Source organism: Pseudopodoces humilis, chromosome 10, assembly GCF_049639895.1.
Source record: "Pseudopodoces humilis isolate 2021_Gansu_Grassland_sample_001 chromosome 10, ASM4963989v1, whole genome shotgun sequence".
In the NCBI taxonomy this organism is placed as follows: Eukaryota; Metazoa; Chordata; class Aves; order Passeriformes; family Paridae; genus Pseudopodoces; species Pseudopodoces humilis.
The window spans coordinates 26369048-26390483 of NC_142209.1; the positions used below are offsets into that span (position 1 = coordinate 26369048).

At 39.2% G+C, this 21436-nt stretch overlaps 1 protein-coding gene across 2 annotated transcripts; it reads left to right on the forward strand.

Annotated features, from left to right (window-relative positions):
* The first annotated feature begins 568 nt into the window (after positions 1-568).
* Positions 569-20584, forward strand: LOC102105358 (protein zyg-11 homolog B). Of its 2 annotated transcripts, XM_005521166.2 has the most exons (14): positions 569-657; positions 6261-6426; positions 8782-9536; positions 11585-11725; positions 12922-13098; positions 13262-13326; positions 13913-14012; positions 14095-14145; positions 14680-14841; positions 14949-14996; positions 15620-15817; positions 15914-15966; positions 16216-16313; positions 18581-20584. In XM_005521166.2, exons 1-14 carry the CDS (start codon positions 655-657, stop codon positions 18769-18771), a joined length of 2208 nt encoding a protein of 735 aa, XP_005521223.1. In that variant the 5' UTR covers positions 569-654; the 3' UTR covers positions 18772-20584. The 2 variants fall into 2 exon arrangements, 1 of the variants encoding a protein (XP_005521223.1); XR_015773327.1 differs by lacking the exon at positions 18581-20584 and having other exon boundaries at positions 15620-15831; positions 16216-16283.
* The last annotated feature ends 852 nt before the right edge of the window (positions 20585-21436 follow it).

Here is a 21436-nt window from a genome sequence, read left to right on the forward strand (position 1 = left end):
ACACTGTATGTATTGGTTGGGAGACAGGTTTTCTTCACTACTACTGTTATCTGAAAGCTGAAATTACTTTGTATGGAATGGTTTATACTTACAGCAAAGCTTCCCTCCAAAGCAGGTGGCAAAACCTATTGTACTGGTGCAGGCTATTAATCATATTACCAGAATAAACCAGTTTGTGCAGGAAACACTTAAACTGCAGAGGCTTCAGAACACGAGGCGTGAAGCTGACGCCAGTTGGTGGCTGTGGGATGTCCCCAGGGCCACAGAGCTGCTGCTCACCTGCTCCAGCCGGGCGCTCCCGGGTCCCGGCTCCACTACCGGAACAACCAGGCCGAACAAAAGGTCCCACACACTCGTAACAAGAGAGGCCGATGCGCTTTGCTGCGCAATGGCCCCTTCTTCCCACACCTGGAGCCCTAAACGCGAGTGTTAAAACGGAGCATTGAGGCTCCGCTCCCCGAGCTCGGCACGAACCTGTGCTGGCGCAGCCCCTTTAAGGGAGGCGGGTTCCCGGCCGGCTGAGGCACCATTCACTTCCAGGTCGGGGGAGTAAACACGGGGGAAGGGAGGGAGGGAAAGAAAAAAGCGAAAAGAGAAGGAGCCCAGTGACGGGACCGGCTGGCTGGGCGCTCGCCGGCGGCAGCCAGCGCCGCGATGGTGAGGGGGCGATGAGGGGATGCCGGCGGGCAGGGAGGGAGGCAGGAAGGGAAGGGGAGCAACATGTTCGCCTGCAGCCCCGGGGTGCCGGACCCGGCGCAGGTAGCGGAGGTGACCCCGGGGAAGGGGCCGCCATGGCGGCGGCGCAAGCCCGGCTGAGGGGCTCAGGCGGGGCCCCCCCTCCTCTCCCTCCCGGCGGCACCGCGGCCGGGCCGGGGCAGCCCCGCCGTTCGTTGTGTAACCGCGGCGCTGCCGCCCCTTATGGAAAAGGGCGCTCGGGACCCGGCAGACGGCAGGCTCGATCCCGGCTCGGTGTCCCAGGGAGCCGGGGGGGCGATGACGGCCGGCCCAGATCCGCCGCCCTGACCGGCCCCTCACAGCCCCGTGCGGGGCCGGGCCGCCACAGCCGCCAGGGCGGAGCGGGGCAGAGCCCCTCGGCCGGCCGGCGTGAGGGCACAGCCCGGCACAGCTCAGCCCAGCCGCCTGTGCCTCCTCCGGCTGCCGCCTCCCCCGGCCCCCAGCAGCACCTTCCCACTGGGAATTGCTTTGTCCAGCGTCTGTCTGGAGGAAGCCGTGCCAAGGCACGGTGCGTGGGCCTTGCTGAGCTCTTGCAGCGCGGAGCTGCCAAAGGAGCAGCCTTTCCCTGCTCCAGGCAGGCCGGAGCAGAACATATGGAAGCTGTTTGGATTGCTCCTCTGCTCCAGACATGAGTGTGCATATTTGCTTTTCAAGTACTAGCAGGAGCTTCGTGGGCAATCTTGGTCTTATCCCTTGTCATTAAAAGCCTAATTTCAGTCAATCCCCTAATGAAGTTATGTATCATTGTTATTGAAGTAGCTACATTTTGTGCCTGCTCTTCTAATCAGTGAACTAGGGTAGAATTTAATTGTTTAACTATGTACTGATGCTTAAATCTATGGCAAAACTTCCAGTTCATGGCATTTCTACGTACCTTAGTTGCTGTGCTCACAGTGTGTTTCTCCTTAATGGCTTTTTTTTCTGTCTATAGTTTATATTCATTGTTCTGTGTTTATTTATAGGTAGCATTTGTATCTCTCACCTTTTGATCTTCTAGGCTAAGAAAAGCTGGGTTTATGTCCTGTTCCCAAGGTACTTTTGCTTCCCAGAGCATTCTAGTAGCTGTTACCTTTTAACTGAAATGGTGCAGGTACCTTTTAACATAAATAGCCCTGTGAGATCTCCCAAGTGTCTTGAAAGTGACTTAATCCTTCCTTCTTTTTTTTTTTTATGCTTCTTTCTTTTTTTATAGTTCAGCACACCATTCTGGTTCCCACTGTCTATCATTTCTAATTGATGAACTTGTATCTGAAGTTCTTGATGTTAATCTTGAAATAAGTGGCTTTACTCTGTCATTCTAATGGGGCACTATTTAATTTTAGGCCTCTTGTGATTGCTGCTTTGTATCAGTAGCAGCTTTAATCAGTATGTTCCCACTTCTTGTGCCAGAATAGTTAATGTTAAATTGGAGTTTTGAGCATAATCCTTCCTTGAGTCTGGCTAATAAATCACCTACTTCTGTTTAATTCCATTTAACTTAATTTAAATAGGATAATCATAAAGCTTTCTTAGTAGCATTAATCATGAAGCTGTTTATTTTTCACTGCCTTTATTAGCACTCAGAAGAATTTTGATGGCTGTTGCTATTTCTTAATTGTTTTAAGAATGTTAATTTTAAGAAAGTAAGTAAAGTTCTGGAGCTGTGGAGAGGTGGAAAACAGCTGGAAAACATGGTCCAGCATCCAGCACCAAAGACTGAAGTTCTAAATTATCTCTTATTTTCCTGTTAATGTTTTGAGAGAAATGACTGCCACAAATTGAAAAGTCCCTAACCCTGTGCCCATCTCGTCCTTTGGGACTTTGGAAGGAAAAGCTGGTGGGCCAGGCTTACAGAGACCTGGCATGTTTGGGGTTTTTCATACTGAGTCTGCAATTGGGTGTAAAACTTGAGGAGCGGACCATAGACATGGTTCTGTTAGAGGTGAGATTGGTATTAATCTTCCCGTGTTACATACTGGTTTACTGAGGGGGAAAAAGAACCAGCCAAAACAAAACACTACCACTGGAAAAAAAAATAAATTGGATTTTTAATGAGTCTGAGAGATAGAGCCCATGGGAACTGAATCTGTCAGGCTGGAGTTGGTAGGATCACAACCCCTGTAGTGAGAAAGGCACACACAGCAGTGAAATTTAATTTTTTTTTTTTTTTTTTTTGCAAAGCTTGATTGTAATGACTGACAGAAAACAGCAGACATACCTGTTTCTTATTTTTTTTCTAGGTATTGTTATATAAGCAGGTACTTGCCTGGTGATGCTTCCCCAAAGGAACAGGATTTTGTTTTGATATTCACATTCAACCAGTTAATCTGGGTTTATAATGTTTGGCTTAAGAGTCTCCAACTTACGGTGCTTTAATGTGTTCCCTTAAGCTCTTGCTTTTTAACTGCATTTGAAATATGTATTGAATATATTCTAGTGGTATTTAAAGCTGATTCATGGAATTCTCAAAAGAAAATGTGGAGGATAATGTTCTTTGGGAGAAGCTTTCCAGCTGCCCTGGTGTGAGCTCCAAGTTGAACTGGTAACATCAAGTTGAAGCAGGTTTTGCATTTCAGTTCATCACTGTATTGGATTACTGTTACAGGCCAGTAGCCAGGCAGTTTACCCCATCCCCATGCGCACTTTTGGTTTGCCTTGATTACACTGAGCACTTCAAAAGTGTTGGTTTTTTTTTTTTAATTAATTAAAATAAGCCTTTAAAAGCCTATCTAAATGCAATTATTCTACTTTTTGTGCTATTCCATAAGCTAGCCAGGTTTTAGATGTGTATCATTATTCTCATGATGTATGTTTTAGTTAATGAAGGCACCCCAGCTTGCATCATGTAATGCATAATTCTGTGGTTTGGGGAATTAATATTTATATCTGTTTCCTGGCTACTCAATTAATTTGATATAATAAAAGAAACTAAATGGAGTTAATTGAAGTATCACATAGTTATAATGACTATGAAAAAGTAAAATAGCATATTGGAAGTTGTACTCAAAAACTGCTGGGTGATGTTTATTAAATAAAAAAGATAAGTTTAAATGCTCTTCTATGTTTGACATACATTTATAGTGTCTCATTAGACAGAAGGTGATCTAAAAACAAATGCCAGGTTTGTCTTCAACCTGACATTCAAAAGCAGAGCTAGAGGAAAGGAACCACTTAAATTCTGACCTTGTAAGAGCTTAAATACAACTTAGTCTGGGCAATATTGTCTTGAAGTATAGTGGAGTGAGAAAAGGAATGCCTCCAGCTCACATGAAAGGCTTCCAGAGTGCGTTTGAGCTGTTCTGTTTCAGTAGCACACAGTCTAGGAAATTGTTTTTAGGATGCTTGTCAGAGGACTTTATTAGATACAGAACAAACATTTTACCTGTCTGCCCAGGGTACCTCAGGAGCCTTTGTTAGGGGTGTTTCCTCAGCCTTTTGGCAGCAAGTTGAAAAATATTACAAATGTCTCCTATAATGGGAATGAGTGGAATTAATAAAAAGGAACTGTGTTGTTTGCAAGTGTAATTGATCCCTGCTTGTGGTTGTTGTTCCTTGATTGTATGGATACGCCCTGCGTGAACTTCCAGAGGGATTATATAAAAATTAAACTTGCATTTCCAAAGGACAGGTTGGCCACTCAGAGGTACTGGTTGAAAAAATAGTTTTCTGAGTCATATGCTAGTGGCCTATCTACAGGGCTAAAAATTCTCATTGGAGTTTGTTCACTGATACATAAAAGTGTTTCAGCTTTTCTGGCAGACAGGAAGGAACAGTTCCAGGAGGAATGAAGAGATCGAGTATTCTGGTTTTGTCATCTTTGAGCATCAAATTAGAAACACAAGATCATCTAATGGAGATGTGAATGTCTTTGCTCCAGTGGGAATGGTTTTCATACACCATTGAGTAAAGATTCTGATTCTTGTTTGATTCATCAGCTGTTGTAGAAGTCCTGGGAATAGGTATTGATTTCAAGTTTAGAAGGAAATTTTCCCATCTCATATAAAAAATGTACCATTTAAAAATAATCAGGCATCATTGCACACTACAAAGAAACAAAAAGAAACAAAAGACGTTCACAATTCCAAATTCTGTCCTTCATTTTCATAGCCACTTAAGATTGGAGGCAGCCAAAATTGGCGTTTTCTGGTATGGGAGCAAGTTGCATCACAAAGTAACTCTGTTTTTATAACAATACAATGTAATAATAAAGCTTAAAAAATAATGAAACTTAAGCATTTAACAAAACTGAGTTAGAGGAATGGAAAGTTGCACGTCAAAAGCTGCAGAAAGAGCTTGCATGTGAATGAATAACTTGGAGATTTTATTTCCCAAGCCTGTACTTAAGTCTTCAGGAGCTATTAAACTGCAGTCTCTAATTGTTGTCAATATGTGATTCATTAAAGATAGATTCAGTTCCATCTTTGCACTAATGTGGTACCTCCCAGTCCTCAAATATGTGCACCTTATTTTAGAAGACTTATCTCTGTGAACTTATTTATATTTCTTCTCTATAACCTTTTACATATTTCAGTACTCCTGTGATCAGCATATTAGGCAAGTGAAGCAACAGAAGTTAAATGAGCTGAGAAAGAAAGGTGAAATTATCCAGAACTTTCTGTATGAAAGGGAAGCTACTATTTTTCCCACAGATGAGATTTGGCAACAGTTGATGCTGTTATTTTCAATATTGTCTGGGGGAGTATGTACCAGTCACTCGGCCTTCTTTTGTGTGGTGTTGGGGATGATTCACAGTACTGAGAGTCATTCTTTATGTTGATTAATCTGTGTAGCTGAAAACAGTAGGTTATTATTAGACATGGAAAAAAAAAACCCTTAGAGATTTTCATGTATCAGTGTCCAATCTCAAACTCTGGGGGAAAAGATCAAGTTTATATTCTGCCTTGTCCTTTGTACCCAGACCTCTGCTATAGATGATTTCCAGGTGCAGCATGCCTGGAAAGAGGAAAATGATTACTATAATAGATATTAGTTTATTGCTGCACAAAATTTGAAATTAAACCAGGTCTTTTTGTGTTTCCTTTTTTGATGTGAAGCTCTAGCTGCCCTTTTCAGTATCAAAAATTGCTCTTATATATGCAATTTATCTGCAGTATCTGCATTTCTTATGTAGGTTGGTAGTAGACTTCTAATATGCATTGACTTAAATGCTTAAAAGAAATATTTAAAATCCAGAAGTATAATTTGTTTTTAAATCTTCTTTCAGTCTGTCTTGATTGATTAATTCTCAGTAGACTTCATAAATTAAAATTATTTTTCAGCAATTGTTTTTTTTCCTTTGGGAACGAAAGTAGCATTTGAAGCACAGCAGACGTGACTGGATGTGGTTCTGGGGGTGACTGGGGAAGGAGTCTCTCATTGGTTTGGCCAGGTGTTTGTTGTGTGACCTGACTTAGTGTAGCTCTGAGGGAGACATCTCCTCTTGTAATATTTGCCAGGCTAACAAAAAAGACATTATAGAATAATGGAAGGTTCATAGAATGACGTGACTAAATCTCCTTTGTTTCATTGTTTTTTGCATATGACAGGAGGAAGCTTCTCCATATTCTTTACTTGATATCTGTTTGAATTTCCTGACTGCCAACCTAGAGAAGTTCTGCACAGAAAGGCAAGATGGAACATTTTGCTTGCAGGAACCAGGAATGTTCCCTCAAGAAGTGGCTGATCGACTGCTGCAGACGATGGCATTTCATGGTAAAAACAATCATTTGTGGGTCAGTGGTGAAAATACTCCACTGGAATGTGACATTGCAGTTCTGCTATATTTTCTAGTAGAATCTGCTGCTGCAGCTGTTAAAACTGTGTTCTGTAATCCCTTAATAGAGAATTGGTGTTATTTTTGCTTTACACAGCTTCAGCTGACCTTTGCATTGCCACATAGATCTAAATAGAAAGTTCTTGGTCTTGGTTTATGATTTTAATTTTCCTTAACTTGAACATTCTTCAGTCTTCTTTCAATCACTTCAGAAAAAAAAGATTCTACTGCTTCTAGCAACAATACCTCTTGAAGAGCATTTGATTTCTTTTTTTTACTGTGTGCCCCTGCAATTAAGCTAGAAAATAACCTTGTGATTCATTAAAACAGTTTCTCATGTCTCTTAACACTTTTATTGACATGAAATTATTTGTTTCAGACCACGCAGTTTTAGAGTGGTATAAACACCTTATGGTATTCTTACATTTTGTGTTCTGGCTTACTGGTTCTCTGTCAGCATGTTTCTGAGGAGAGGGCTGCCCTCTTGGTTGCTTGCTTTAAGCATGATAAATTTATCTAATAAAACTTATCATGAAAAAGTAAAGGTATAAATCGTGCTAGAAAAGAGATAAGAAGCCTGTTCCTTGAGATCCTGGACACTTTTGTTAAAAAATGAGACATGACACTAGAAAAATTACTGTAAACAGACCAAACACCCTATCCTACAGGTGCAGATTTTATTTGGGTCTTACTGGGCAAGTATTGGTGTTCTGGTTTTTTTCAAGGTGTTCTGGTTAGAAGGAACAGAAGGAATGGTCGTAAAAAAGACAAACTCAAAAAAAAAAAAAAAAAAGGTAATCTTTAATATACACTTTCTGATAAGGAGTTACTTAGTGTAGTCCCAAGAAGTTAGATTCAAGGAAACTGAATTACCAGAAACTTATTACTGGTGCTGGCAGTGGTGAAGACACTTCCAGACACCAAAATGTCACAAACAAAGAGAATGGAAGATGGTAAAAAGTGTGTGACAGGTAAACATGGAGTGGCTAAGGCAGGCCAGTGAGAGAGCTTGGTCCTTAAATGAAGAGATAAGCAAAAATTAAGAAATAATTTATTGACACTTTAACCAAACTAAATTAGATTTACTGCTTTTACTTCTGTTCCATATCAGTTGTTTCATCCCATATTTTTGCTTTCCCTGCAAAAGAGGAAAGTAATGGTCAGAAATGCCTGAACCATTTGCTCCCTAGAAAGGTCAGCAAATCTTTATTATAATTTACCTTTGTCCAGAGGCAATTACTAGCCCATGACTTAAATCCAGACTGTAGTGGCAGTGATGTTATTCAAATATATTGCATTTTTCTTTCATTTTCTTTGCTAAGTAGGTATGAAGACAGGAGATTAAAAACTAGGAGTTTTCACATCTATAACCCTGTAGGGGCAAAACTAGGACATGTTCTTCCTACTGCTTTTGTGTGGATGCTTGTGCAACTGTACCTTTCACATGGCTTTTTGTAATCCTTCTGTTGATAAGATACCAAGATTTTATATTTGTATATTCAATGCATTTTTGATAATTCTATGCAGGGAACTTAATGTATTTTTTTCAGTTAGGATGTTGCCAGTGTCTTGCAAGAAAAGGCTACTTTATACAGAGTAAAAAGATACTAAACAAGATTGTTGCTTTTTCTTTTTTCTTTTCAGTCTTTTTCTCCTTCCCACCCTTTCCTTGCCCTCCTCTTTCTATTCTTTGAATCACTTTTTAGGTTTCTTTCTCACATTCAGCTTGTTTCTGAGCAACACTCCTACCTTCTTCATATAGAACTTAATTAGCTTAATTTAGTATCGATCCTACTTATGAATTCAATCAAATGCTAGATTATGTAGTTAGAGCAAGATGAGAACAGGTCATTGATAGGTTGTACAATCTTGAGGTTAATGGAACTGTGGCCAGAGGAGAACTACACTCAGAAATTTTGAAATTCTGTTTTTACCATGCTTCCATCCAGTTCAGTGAGAAAAATACAGCAAATGAGAGCAGCAGTCTGATTGGTTTTGAATCATACCCATATTTTATTTATTGTGTGTTCCATTTTCTGAACCAATCAGGTAACATGAATTTACTGCTTCTTATTTATCTGTTCTATTCTTAAACCTGGAATTTTCCAAACATGGCATCATAATGTTCAAAGCAAAAACTCAAACGTGTGATTTTGGTATCAGTAGTGTAATGATCCAAGGCAAACTACTTTGTAATTAATTTTCTCTTCCAACACTTTGTGCCCTTTGCGTTCTTAATGTCAAGGTGGTGGTGTGTAACACTGGAGCCAAGCACTGATGCTGTTTTCCCACAGGGCTTCTGAACGATGGGACCGTGGGCATCTTCCGAGGCAACCAGATGCGCTTGAAGCGCGCCTGTATCCGCAAAGCCAAAATCTCAGCCGTGGCTTTCCGAAAAGCCTTCTGCCATCACAAGCTGGTGGAGCTGGATGCCACGGGGGTGAATGCAGACATAACAATCACAGACATTATCAGTGGACTGGGCAGCAATAAGTGGATCCAGCAGAATCTGCAGTGCCTGGTGCTGAACTCACTGACTCTCTCCCTGGAAGACCCTTACGAGAGGTGTTTCAGTCAGCTGTCCGGGCTCCGCGCGTTGAGCATCACCAACGTGCTGTTCTACAATGAGGACTTGGCAGATGTTGCTTCACTTCCCAGGTTGGAAAGTCTGGATATATCCAACACCTCTGTCACTGACATAACAGCACTCCTCACCTGCAAAGACCGGCTCAAGTCTTTGACCATGCACCACCTGAAATGCTTGAAAATGACCACAACCCAGATTCTGGATGTTATAAGAGAACTAAAATACCTGAATCACCTTGATATTTCGGACGACAAACAGTTCACATCGGACATAGCTCTTCGTTTACTGGAACAGAAAGATATCTTGCCTAACCTTGTGTCTTTGGACATTTCTGGAAGAAAACATGTCACAGATAAAGCTGTACAAGCATTCATTCTGCAGCGGCCCACAATGCAGTTTGTAGGACTGCTAGCGACTGATGCCGGCTACTCAGAGTTCCTAACAGGAGAAGGAAACCTGAAGGTTAAGTGGGGGAATTAATTTCACTGAAAATTACAATGTGCAGGGAAAATAGACCTAATTGTTTGTGACAAATGTATGTGTGTGTTTCAATAGGAGGCTGTAGGTTCATTTTTTTAACTGTTTATTATAATTACTGGCTTTAGATGAAATTCCTACTTAAATTTGACACAAACTGCTAAATTTACATAATACTGTATATATACATATACTTGTAAGAGCCATCTGTTTTCTGTGCCTTTTCAGTGAACCTTAGATCCTGATTTACCAAATCTAAGAGAGCTGAACTTTGTCTGGTCTGAAGTCACTTAGTGGGATAATATTCTCTGGATTCCAGACAGTATCTGGCATAAGTCAGCAATGTGTAAGGGGTGGAGGTAGAATTTGCGTAAGTTTTGAGCAGTTCATGATTAACACAGCAGATACAATAAAGCTGAATAACTCAGTTGCTGTTATATTCCATCACCACTGATATTTCCTCTTACAGTATTTCTACCCATCTTGAAAGGTCTTCTGGTGACGAATGCAACACCTAAGAAGCAATAACTAAGGATGAAAGATTTCCTCTTCTTAAGAAAATCCTCAGTTACTTAGCCCCTTAGGATGAGATGATGTTTTCTGAAGTGCATTTATTTATTTAATTTTTAGAGCCAGGCAACAAGACAAAGACATGGTTCCCTGTTTTGTAGAATCTGAATGCAGTTATTGGAGAATGAGCAGGTCAGAATTAATTTTTTTAAAAGTTCTTTTATACATTTCAGTGGTATATCATCTTTGACACTGAGTTTTCTGCTGTGTTTTGAGGATGATGGAAGCTGCAGAAGGAAGGAGGAAGAGAGCCTAATGTGTCCATAGTTTAGTCTGCCCTGTGCAAGTTTAGCTTCCCACTTGAGTTTTAAATTTCAGAATGCTCTTGTTATAGGCAAGTGGAGAAACACAGCTACACAATTTTGTGGTTTCTATCCCTGAAACATTTGACAGCTGTTAAGGGCCAGGTCTCTTGAGTACTTAGTTGTCACAGTTGATGGGGGAAGTGTCTGAATGTTGAAATGCGTGGTTGGAGAAAGCAAGTTCCCCTTTGGTGTGATGATATCCAGCATCAAGAGGTTATACCTCATGTTTGGTATAAAATAATACAATGTAATCCTTGCTGTTCAGAATATTTGCTTCATAGAACTATCTGTGCCATGAAAAGGCAGGAGGGAAGAAGGTTCTAGTAATATGAAAGTCACAGTGGTCTTGTGGCATTGTGGTTAGCAAAATGCAGTTTGCATTCCTTTTTTTTTTAAGGCATAGTTGTCAAGAAGAGATTGTAGGCTATGATTGGTTTTATTTCCTTTTTTTTTGGTGACCTAAATTCATTAGTAACTCTGCTGAAATATTCAACTGCTTAGTCTAGATACTGCTAAAGAGTAAACAAGACACAGAACTCATGGAAACAACAGAGGTAAAATATTACTCTCTTTACAGCAGCTCTGTGAAATTTGATTATGAACACTAGGCAGATATTATAGTTGAGAACATGAAACTAAGTGGAAATTTTTCATGTAGGGTATAATTGGCTGTACAACATGTCAGTAAGCAGGGTTGCCCTGTTCTAATCAGTAGAGAATATAAAACAAAATCCAAGATGCAATCAGTTTTTTCAAGGCTGTAATATATTCCTGATCTCAGAAGTTTCAAAAAATATGCCTGTATACAATACAGGATGCACAGAATGTGACACTTAATGAACATTTTACTTTTTTTGTATGTGCCGTGTTAAGTAGAACAAGTTGTGTGTGCTTCCCCAATTTTAAAAAACAGTGATTGCAGCAATGATTCATTAAATAAAACAACTGAGGAAAAAACCATCTTCAGTTATACAACTTACAGTTATAAACAGAGAAAATATCATTAAATGGAAACTGGAGCAGGCTGGAAATCATTTACTTACTGAAGGACTTGGCCAAATCACTGCCTTTGAAACTGCAGCTTTGCATTTTTTGAGAATAAAATTTTGAAAGTAAAATGTTGACATCTTGAACTAAAGATTATTTCTGTGTTCACAGGTGTCAGGAGAAGCAAATGAAACTCAGATTTCGGAAGCACTGAAGCGTTACAGTGAACGGGCCTTCTTTGTGAGAGAAGCACTCTTTCATTTATTCAGCCTGACACATGTAATGGAAAAAACTAAACCTGAAATTTTAAAGGTAAAATAATAGTTTTGATGGTTCTCATGTGTTCTTCCTGAGCTCATCCCCAAAACCCTGGTATAAATTAGTTTATAAGCTTCTACCTTTTTGGTTGTGGTTTTTTAAGATTAAAATCATTATGTTAAATAAAAATAAAGAGCTATTTAAACAAGAGTGATGTAGAAGATGCCCTGTAGTGTTTAGTGTAGTGTTTAGGTAAAATTGTTCTGTACTAAAGTAAATTATCTAAATTTAGTAGCATATTAATTAATTTTGTCACATAACTTTGAATATGATATGAAATATTCTTCAGATGCTGAATTCTGTCATTAGATCATATCTGTTGGGGTTCTGAGCAAAGGTCTGTCTACTCTTATTCACCAGACATAGCAGTGCCTTCTGCTGATGCTCACAAAACAGTAATAATAAGGAAAGAATTCAGTGACAGTTCCTCTTCTGTCACCCTCCAGTGTGGTAATGGGTGAATGGATATTGTTAGTGTTCTGCATGGGGCTGAAAATGGAGCCCAGAAACTTCCTTAGAAATCCACTCTAGGCATTGGCTAGATGGTTTAAGTTTTGTAGGGATCCTAAAAAGATGCACCAGTAGGACACATTTTTCTTATTCTCTTTAATGTTGAACAAGTCACCTTAAATTTATTGCCATCAATATCAAAAAGAGTTTGCCAGTTAATTATCAACAAGAAAAATGCTATTATTAGGTGAGATCAGAATCAACATACGTAGCCAAAAACATCATTCAGGAAGAAGCTGCAAGAAATCCCTCCTGACGTAGCAGCTCAGGATGGGATTTGAAATGGCTCATCACCGAACAAGGCACTACATCATTATCATTGCACTGCAGAAACTCTCTCCTCCTTCATTCATCTCTGAAAGGGTTTGGTGATTTTATCCCAGCCTGGCTCTTTCTAGGAATTTCTTGCAATCTGTGCAGCCTCTTCTTTGAGAGGTTGCTACAAGCTGTGCAAAGGACTTGGAGCAGTAGAAGTTGCCAGGTTTGATTCGCTGAGCAGAAGGAAATGTTATTCCTTGAGTATTAAAATCACACCAGATGGATTTCTCACTTGAGTACAAGGGAGGCAGAAATTGGGTGCTGTGAGTCATTGTTGTGGCCTCGAGCAGGAGGCAGATTGTTCTTGGGGTCTGTGTGCAAACGTGTGAGCAGCTAACGTGGGCCAAACTGTTGTGCTGCAGCTGGTGGTGATCGGCATGAGGAACCACCCCCTGAACCTGCCCGTGCAGCTGGCGGCGAGCGCCTGCGTCTTCAACCTCACCAAGCAGGACCTGGCGGCTGGGATGCCCGTGCGGCTCCTGGCAGACGTCACTCACCTGCTCCTCAAGGCCATGGAGCACTTCCCAAATCACCAGCAGGTACAAGGCAAAACTGCTCTGCCTTCTGTGACATTCTCTGTCTTGTGGGCCTTAACAAAAGGTTTCTCCACATCTCAGGACTTCATAGAAATATGTTCATAGCAAGAAAGTATTCTGAAATTTGTGTGTTTCTAACAAAGCAATTATTTTTAATTTCTCACAGCTGCAAAAGAATTGTCTTCTTTCACTATGCAGTGACAGAATCCTCCAGGATGTCCCATTTAACAGGCAAGTTTTAGATGTCAGTTGAAATGAGTTGTAGCTCTGCAGAATATTTTTCTTCAGAAGCTTTTGTTTCTGGCCCCAGTTTTGCTCAGTTTAAATCATTCTAGTGTGCTGAATTTATCTGGCCTATATTGTTTTAGGTCTGTTGACCCAAATATATACCATTGAGTATAGGTCTGAAAAAATCCTTTGCTATACATTTTTTTTTTCACTTCACCTGGATAGGTCTATCCAGGTGTTCCGTGTAACAGAAGTCAGCATTTCTCTGGGGTTGCTTTTTGCAGACATTTTTCTACTCAAATATTTTGTTCAAATACTTTGAAGTGTGATGGTCTGATGTTTCAGGAGATTGTACCAAATTTTTCTTCCTTCCTTGGGAGCAATTCCTGTGCACTTTGATACATAATTAGAAGTAAGAGAACCTAAGCCAACAGCTTAAAGCTGACAGAGGCTCATACAATACCTGCAATTTCACTGTGTCTTTCTACTTTGTGTGGTATGAAGAATACTTCTTCTGTTGTTTGTGTACATCTTTCTTTTATTAAGACTTATAAGACTTACGAAAATTAATTTTATTTTTAACTTCCAGGTTTGAAGCAGCCAAACTTGTTATGCAGTGGCTGTGTAATCACGAGGATCAAAACATGCAAAGGATGGCTGTAGCCATAATTTCCATTCTTGCTGCAAAGGTATGGATTTAAGCTTTGAGATGATAGGATAATATTTCTAAAGTCAAAAAAAAAAAGTTGATCTGCTTTTGTTTGTTCCCAGCTTTCAACAGAGCAAACAGCTCAACTTGGTGCAGAACTCTTCATTGTTAGGGTAAGTCAGATGCCTTCCTGCCATCCAGTCCTCTCCAGCTGTTCCTACTAACAGTATTCCTGAAGATACAAAGTAAACATAAGGAGATAAAATTCTAACATATTAGCATGTATTCATGTGAAAATTGGTTAGAAGGTAAGCTCAAGTGGAGAAACTTAACACAATTACTGCAAAGTAATATACAGCAAGACATATCTTGATTTGTAATTCATTGTTTAAGGTGCTCAAAATGAGAATATTTGAAGTTAATACTGCTGTAAAGGTTGCAAGTTTTGTGGATGGCTTTGTGCCATCTGTGATAGCCCTACACCTGTAATTACTGTGGAAAAAAAGGAATTCCTTTAGCAGGCAACTATATTCAGAGGGGAGGTAAAAAGTTTAATGGCTGGTTTATTTTGTATAGTTTGACTCTAAACAAGTATATCTTTACTCTGTATATAAATGACAGCTATGCATTGCCCAATTAGTGTAGAAAAAGCAGAGGAGTTAATACATATATTGATATTTTGATGTTTGTTTTTTTTTCCCCCCCAGCAACTTCTACAAATAGTTAAACAGAAAACAAATCAGAATCTTGTAGATACCACCCTCAAGTTCACACTGAGTGCACTTTGGAACCTCACAGATGAATCTCCAACAACGTGTCGGCACTTTATTGAAAACCAAGGGCTAGAACTTTTCATGAGAGTCTTAGAGGTGAGAAGGGGAGGCTTGGTGGTGGATTTTCAACACTGGTTTATAATTAAAGCTTTTTCAATTCTTAGCATAAATGTTTACCTTTTGTTTATTTCTTTTATCCACAGTCTTTTCCGTCTGAATCATCCATCCAACAGAAAGTTCTTGGACTTCTGGTGAGATGAAAAAGGAAAAAAAAAGTCTAAAATATGTACTTTAAAAATTTTATTTTGACAGGTTTTTTTTTTACCCTATCTTAATCAGAAAAAATATTTTTTCATGTCCTAATACTTTTTACATTCTTCTTTAATTCTTATAATGTATATATTCACAATTGACATGTTTTTGGACTGTTCCATGTTTCTTCAAAAGTTACATTGAAATTGATGGTTATAGGAAATAAAAAGAGCTTTTAATATAGGAGAGTGAGGCTTCACATGAGTCCAAATGCAAAAAGTAGGTTGAAAGTCAGTGGAATGCAGAATTTTGCACTGCTGAAATTATTTTCAATTGAGCTTGAGAATGTTAAAAACAGCCTTTGATTTAGTGTAATTTGCATGTTAATGGAATAAAATCACTTAGGAGAAAACATCTATGTTTTGAAGCAAATTCCTGCATAGACCGGAAAAATCTCCCAAAGCAAAAGTAGTATTTTGGCATGTGGTGGTTGCTTGGATGTACAGAGATCTCATCTGAATGTTTATCTGTGCCTACTCACACAATATAGTTCATCTCCCTCACACCATCTTCTTTCTGTTGACATTTTCTCTTTTTTTTATTATTTATCTCCCCATTCCAGAATAACATAGCTGAAGTTAAAGAACTCCATTCTGAATTAATGTGGAAGGATTTCATAGACCACATCAGTAAATTGTTGCACAGTGTGGAGGTGGAAGTCAGCTACTTTGCAGCAGGGATTATTGCTCATCTGATATCTCGAGGAGAGCAGGCCTGGACATTAAGTCGCAGCCAGAGGACATCTCTCCTTGAACAGCTGGTACAGAAATGATGGTGAATTTTATCACAGTCTTTTCTATTTTTTTTTTCAATGTTTGTATTTAACAGTCAATGTTCTTGGTTCTGTATTTTACAGCATGCTGCCATTTTGAATTGGCCAACCCCAGAATGTGAGATGGTGGCATACAGGTAACTATTGTTTTATCTTATGGTCAAGAGTTTGGGGGAAAAAAAATAAATAAAACCATACCACATATCTACTATTTCTGATATTTGCAGGTAGTTGTCCTAAATGAATGTTAGATGCAGCAGACCAGCCTCTTAATGTTTACCAATGTCTCCTGTAGTTAACATATGGCTGAATGAGCAGACTTACTCTGAAGTAATAGTATCTAGTAATAAAGCAAGTAACTGTTTCTCTTCTCTTTTTTTTAATAGGTCTTTCAATCCATTTTTTCCACTGCTTGGCTGTTTCATGACACCTGGTGTCCAGTTATGGGCAGTGTGGGCCATGCAGCACGTCTGCAGCAAAAATCGTATGTATTGAGAGAACATTACACTTAGAGTTCTTATTTTTTGGTATGCTGTTCACTAGCATGAAGTGGGAAAAATAAGTATTTCTTGGGTATTCATTCCTAATCCTCTGGAGAAACTACATTTGGGGCTTGACTAAATGGGGCAGAAAAAGAGTACTTTAATCACTTCTATTAACTGAAATTTTACTGTTAGATGCATAGTATTAATTCCAAAATGTGGATTTGTTAAGATTTAACTACATTTTTTTCTTACACATGTGTTTTTATTCAAATAAAATAGGCAAATATTAATGCTGGGCAACAAATTTCTTTTAAGTTAAGAGCAATGACCATGGCAGGTAGCAGTGTCTTGCTATGGGAACAGAAGCTATAGTTAATCGTCATCTCTAATTGGCTTTTTGCAGTAACCTGCTGTGACATAAATGTCACTTTCTTAATCTCTCTTTCCCATCTGCAAAATGGGAAGTAGAATGATTTGATAGCATTTGATGTAATGCACAAGTGTTGGGAAAAGGAGCTAAATCCCCCAACCATACCTAAATGCAGGAGGGGACAAACCTTGCTCTTAATGTTTTTATGTTTTTTTTTTTTAACAGAAATTTTTGGCATGAATATATCTATATAAAGCAGATTCCTTCTGAAGTATTTGAAGTGTTTTCTGTGCCAGTTTTTAATCTCCTTGATGGCTGCATATCTAGGCTTGTTTATCCCTGTCCCATAAATCACTATTGCTGCAGTGATAAGGAATCTATTCAGGACCAACCAATAGCATGACATAATGTATAACTGCACAGAGAATACTGTTTTGCTGCCCTTCATAGAGCTCATAAATATAATGAGCCTCTGTTCCCAGGGTACTGTGCAGAAATCTGTGAGGTTTTTCACGTTGAAGTCAGACTTCTGACAGAGTTGTTTTACTGATCAGATCTGGATAACAGATTTTAAATAAGGCCCTGTAATTCCTCTTTGTGCCTCAGTCCTGTTAACTTTGTGTTGTCCTATTTGTTCTGTTTATTTTTAGTATTTTGTCTGTCCTCACCTCTGAGCTTTTAACATGCTACTGAGGTTTGTATTGGCCTACTCCTGACTTGAGACCAAGACAGAATTCCTTTAGTTCTGATGGTAGTTGATGGCAGAAGCTTCTGGACAAAGTTGCAGAGAAACCAAATGTTTAGTAGCAAATATAATAACCTACTCTGGAGGAAAATTTGTTTAATTCTGAAATAAGGAGTTGTATTTAGGCGGGAAATCTTCAGCTTTTGGTGCTTTGTACCAAGAAAGCTTTTAGTAGTCATGGAGAGGAGATGCTTTTTGTTTTGACCCTCTCTTATAGATGACAGTGTAAAGTAGTCTGGAAGTAATTGGTTTAATTTTTTTGGTATATTTTTTTCTTCTGCTGCTGTTTGTGTCATAGTGACCTCAGTGAGGTAACCTAGCTGAAATATTTAGTAGCGCCACAGTAAATGTGATCCCCAGCGAAATGCTCAACATCAGCATTAAAACAAGTCTGGTGTTGCATCACTGAGATGAATGGTGAAATTGGGCCCATCTGAGGTAATGCCCTGTGGATTGCATTACAGTCATCCTGACCTTTCCATAACAACTTCTGGAGCTTGCACATTACATTCACCCTACAGCTCTTTTTATAGCTGTTCCCTGCTCTTAATAATGCTGCAGCTGATGGGGGTGTGATTTCAACTTAGTAAATTCCAGAATGTAAGTGGAAAAAACCCTGGAAAGGTACTTGTAGAAACTTAAAACTAATGAGAGGCTACCATCAATACATTTAGTAAACTACTGGAAGGAACTAGTTTGTATTCACTCTCCAAGCCTGGACAGATGATGTGGTATATCTGATACCGTTTTTTGGTAACTGTTCCGTACTGAGATTTTTGGGAAAAGGGCTATTATTACCTAGAGTCATAGAAACTATAGTGCTTTGGATTCCCATTTCTTCTGGATTTTTTATGTGCACTTTAAATGCCTGTAGAGGAGGTGGGAGGAAGAGAATGCTGTGCATATCACAGGGCACTTTCCAATCAGCTGAGACGGACTGGTAAGAGACCTGATTACAGCTGGAGTCCTGTCCAAATAACTCTGTTGTGTTGTCGCTTGTTATAGTATTCATGCATTTCTGTGGACACTTTAGGGAGTGTCTTAAATACTGCCTGGAGACAAAAGTGGATTTGAATCAGTGTTTACAAGTATCTGCTACCTTTACCCTAGATAATTCTGGTTTTAATTCCCTCTATATAATTCTATTACAGCTGCCAGATACTGCAGCATGTTAATTGAAGAAGGTGGTTTGCAGCATTTGTACAACATCAAGGAAAATGTCCACACTGATCCCCATGTCCAAAGGATTGCTGTTGCCATCCTGGATAGTTTAGAAAAACACATTATGCGCCATGGGAGACCACCACCGTGTAGAAAACAGCAACAAACCAAACCAAACTGAAAGCTGCAGGTAGAGGAGTGTAAAGTATTGTCTCTGTAATAATCCTCTCTGATATGTGTGTAGCTGGAGTAACTTATAATATATCGGTCACCATTAAAGTGATTTGCTGGTAACTGTGGTACCCAAGCCATGTGTGGTAACCTTGCTGAACGTCACCTTAATGGCAACCTCGTACACAACTTGTAAAGGGTCACAGCTTGAGCTGGTCATGCCTGTAGGGTTAGTGCTGGCTACCAGGAGATGGGACTTGTACAGATCAATTTGCACAGCTGGTAAGAAGACTTCAAGGAGTATCTTGTTTTGTGACTTCTGGGAGAAAAGGCTATTCCATCCTTGTGATTGTTCATAACACTGTTCACCAGTTTGGTGTTTGAATAAACTGTGTTTGATTGTGAGATCAACACTTACAGACTAAAACAAAAGTCCATGCATGCAGGTGACAGAGAGACTTGTAACTAAGGCGACCAAAATGTCCACTGTCTCATAACCCTTCTAGACACAAATGGGGTCTTCATCTTCCTTTTCCTTTTGCCTGCAAACCATGTTCTTTTGTTTTCCTTACTGCTGGGATGATGCCTTTTTATAGTTCATTTCTCCAGAGTCCCCCATGCTCCTGTCAAGGTGGGGACCAGCATCACATTCAGGGAAAGGGGAAACCCACTGAAGTAAAGCAGTAGAAACGGAACTAAAATGAGACAGTACTAAAAGGATGTTTGAGAATTTAAATTTTATAACAAGAATGGGGTTTTGTTGTGTGACTACTTCTGGTTGTGTGTGGTATCTTTCTTTTGTTTTTGGAATACTGATGGGGATAGGAGAAGGCTCATTAGAGCAAAATAACTGACATGACTTCATCGTGGAGGGGTTGCATGTACTCATAGAAGGCTGGGATATTTGGTCACCTTATTTATAAGAGACTAATGATTGCTCTTATTTTCTGTAAATATTCTGTCAGTATTGTGCAGTGAATTATATTTCCAAGCCATCACAGTGAGTGCAAAATATCGCCCAATGTTCTGTGTAAGCCCTTGTGTCAATTGCATTGTTTTGTGGAGTGTGAAATTTTACATAAAGATGCTAATTGTAACAACTTATTTCTTTCTTGGTTACCTTTGGGTGTCAAACCATGTGTTGAATGAAAAATATTGCAGAGTGTACAGATGCCTGATACAATGTGAGTGATGGAAGCAAACTGCATGTCCATTCAAATTCAATTTAATTTCAGGTGTTGTTTTTGTTTATCTGCTTAGTCTCCATATTTCCATGGCAACTGATTGATATTCAGAGATTCTTCTGTAAATATTGGGTAATTGAATTTAAAAAGAAAACTTATGTTTGGTAGCTTACTAGCAGAAATGGCTTCTTCATGATGACCATATTTTACTATTTTTAATCCTTTCCCTCCCAACTCCCATCCATGACATGAAAACACCACCTCTAATCTTCAATAACCTAATTAATATGTACTTCAGTGACTTCAAAAGGTACTGATCCAGTAATTTAATCAGTGTTGTGTAATTGTTTTTTGTACAAGAGTATAATTTTGGCTGGCATAATTTTCATCTGTGGATCTGGTTATATAAAGTTTTCTCAATTCCAACAGAAATTCAGCTGGCTGTAGCTTTGAATTATGAAGGTGGTTTAAAAACTAAAAACAGCCTACAGGCTTTTACCCACCAACCTTCTAAGATGTCTGCTATGGAATTTCCGTTACATAAAATGGAATACAAAACTTGTCAAAATTGGTGTCAACAGAATGAATATAAATCAATTGCTACAAGATTTTAAAATAAAGATGACAACTCTCCTCACAGTGCCGTCTTTTCCTAATGACAGGAGAATTTGCTGAAGCAACTTAACTGAAAAAAAAAAATTACTCCTCCATGCAGCACAGAAGGCAAGGATGATGTTGGCAGCAGGTCACATCTCTGTGAGACATGTCACTTCATGAAGTTCTGCAACTGGCAAGCACAGGGATGCTAAATACTCATTTTCTTTTGCTCCCACACTTCAGGCAATCAGTGAGCTGAATTCTCTCAAGCTGAAAACTCTGCATGCCTACAAAGTATAAATGCACTGTATCTATTTGTATATGCCACTTATAGAAAGGTCTCTTCACACTCCTGTGCAACTTCAGGAGTTTCTGCCAGGAAAGAATAATTCTGGAATCAACTTTTAAGCTTTGTGTTCCACCTGTAGCATTTGCCATCTTTTGTGAAGGCTGAAAATCCTGACTCTGCTTTACCTATACAGATTTTTACTTAGAAAATTTGTATGTGTATAATTTGGTAAGGTTCCCACACACTTTTCGCACAAGTGAAACTGTGGTTTCCTTTGATACTATCATAGCATGAAGTTCCAATGTGGTAAGCCACATCTTATTTTGATAAGCTATAAATCATTTCCTAAAATTACATATGCTCATTAATTCACTTCAGCTTGAAAGCCCCATTAAGGGGGAAGTAAGAAGCTGTAGAGTTAAATTGTGTGGCACATTTTAGTGCTGGAGAAACTCAAACCATAGGGAGAAAATAACCTCAACTTCCAGTCAGCCAACAGAGGAAAGGAGGTGATGGAGAGATATTTATGTGCTCAGCCTGTCTGGCATAGGCTGATGTGATGGCCTTACATATCTGTGCACGTACACAGCCCTGTGTTTTCTCAA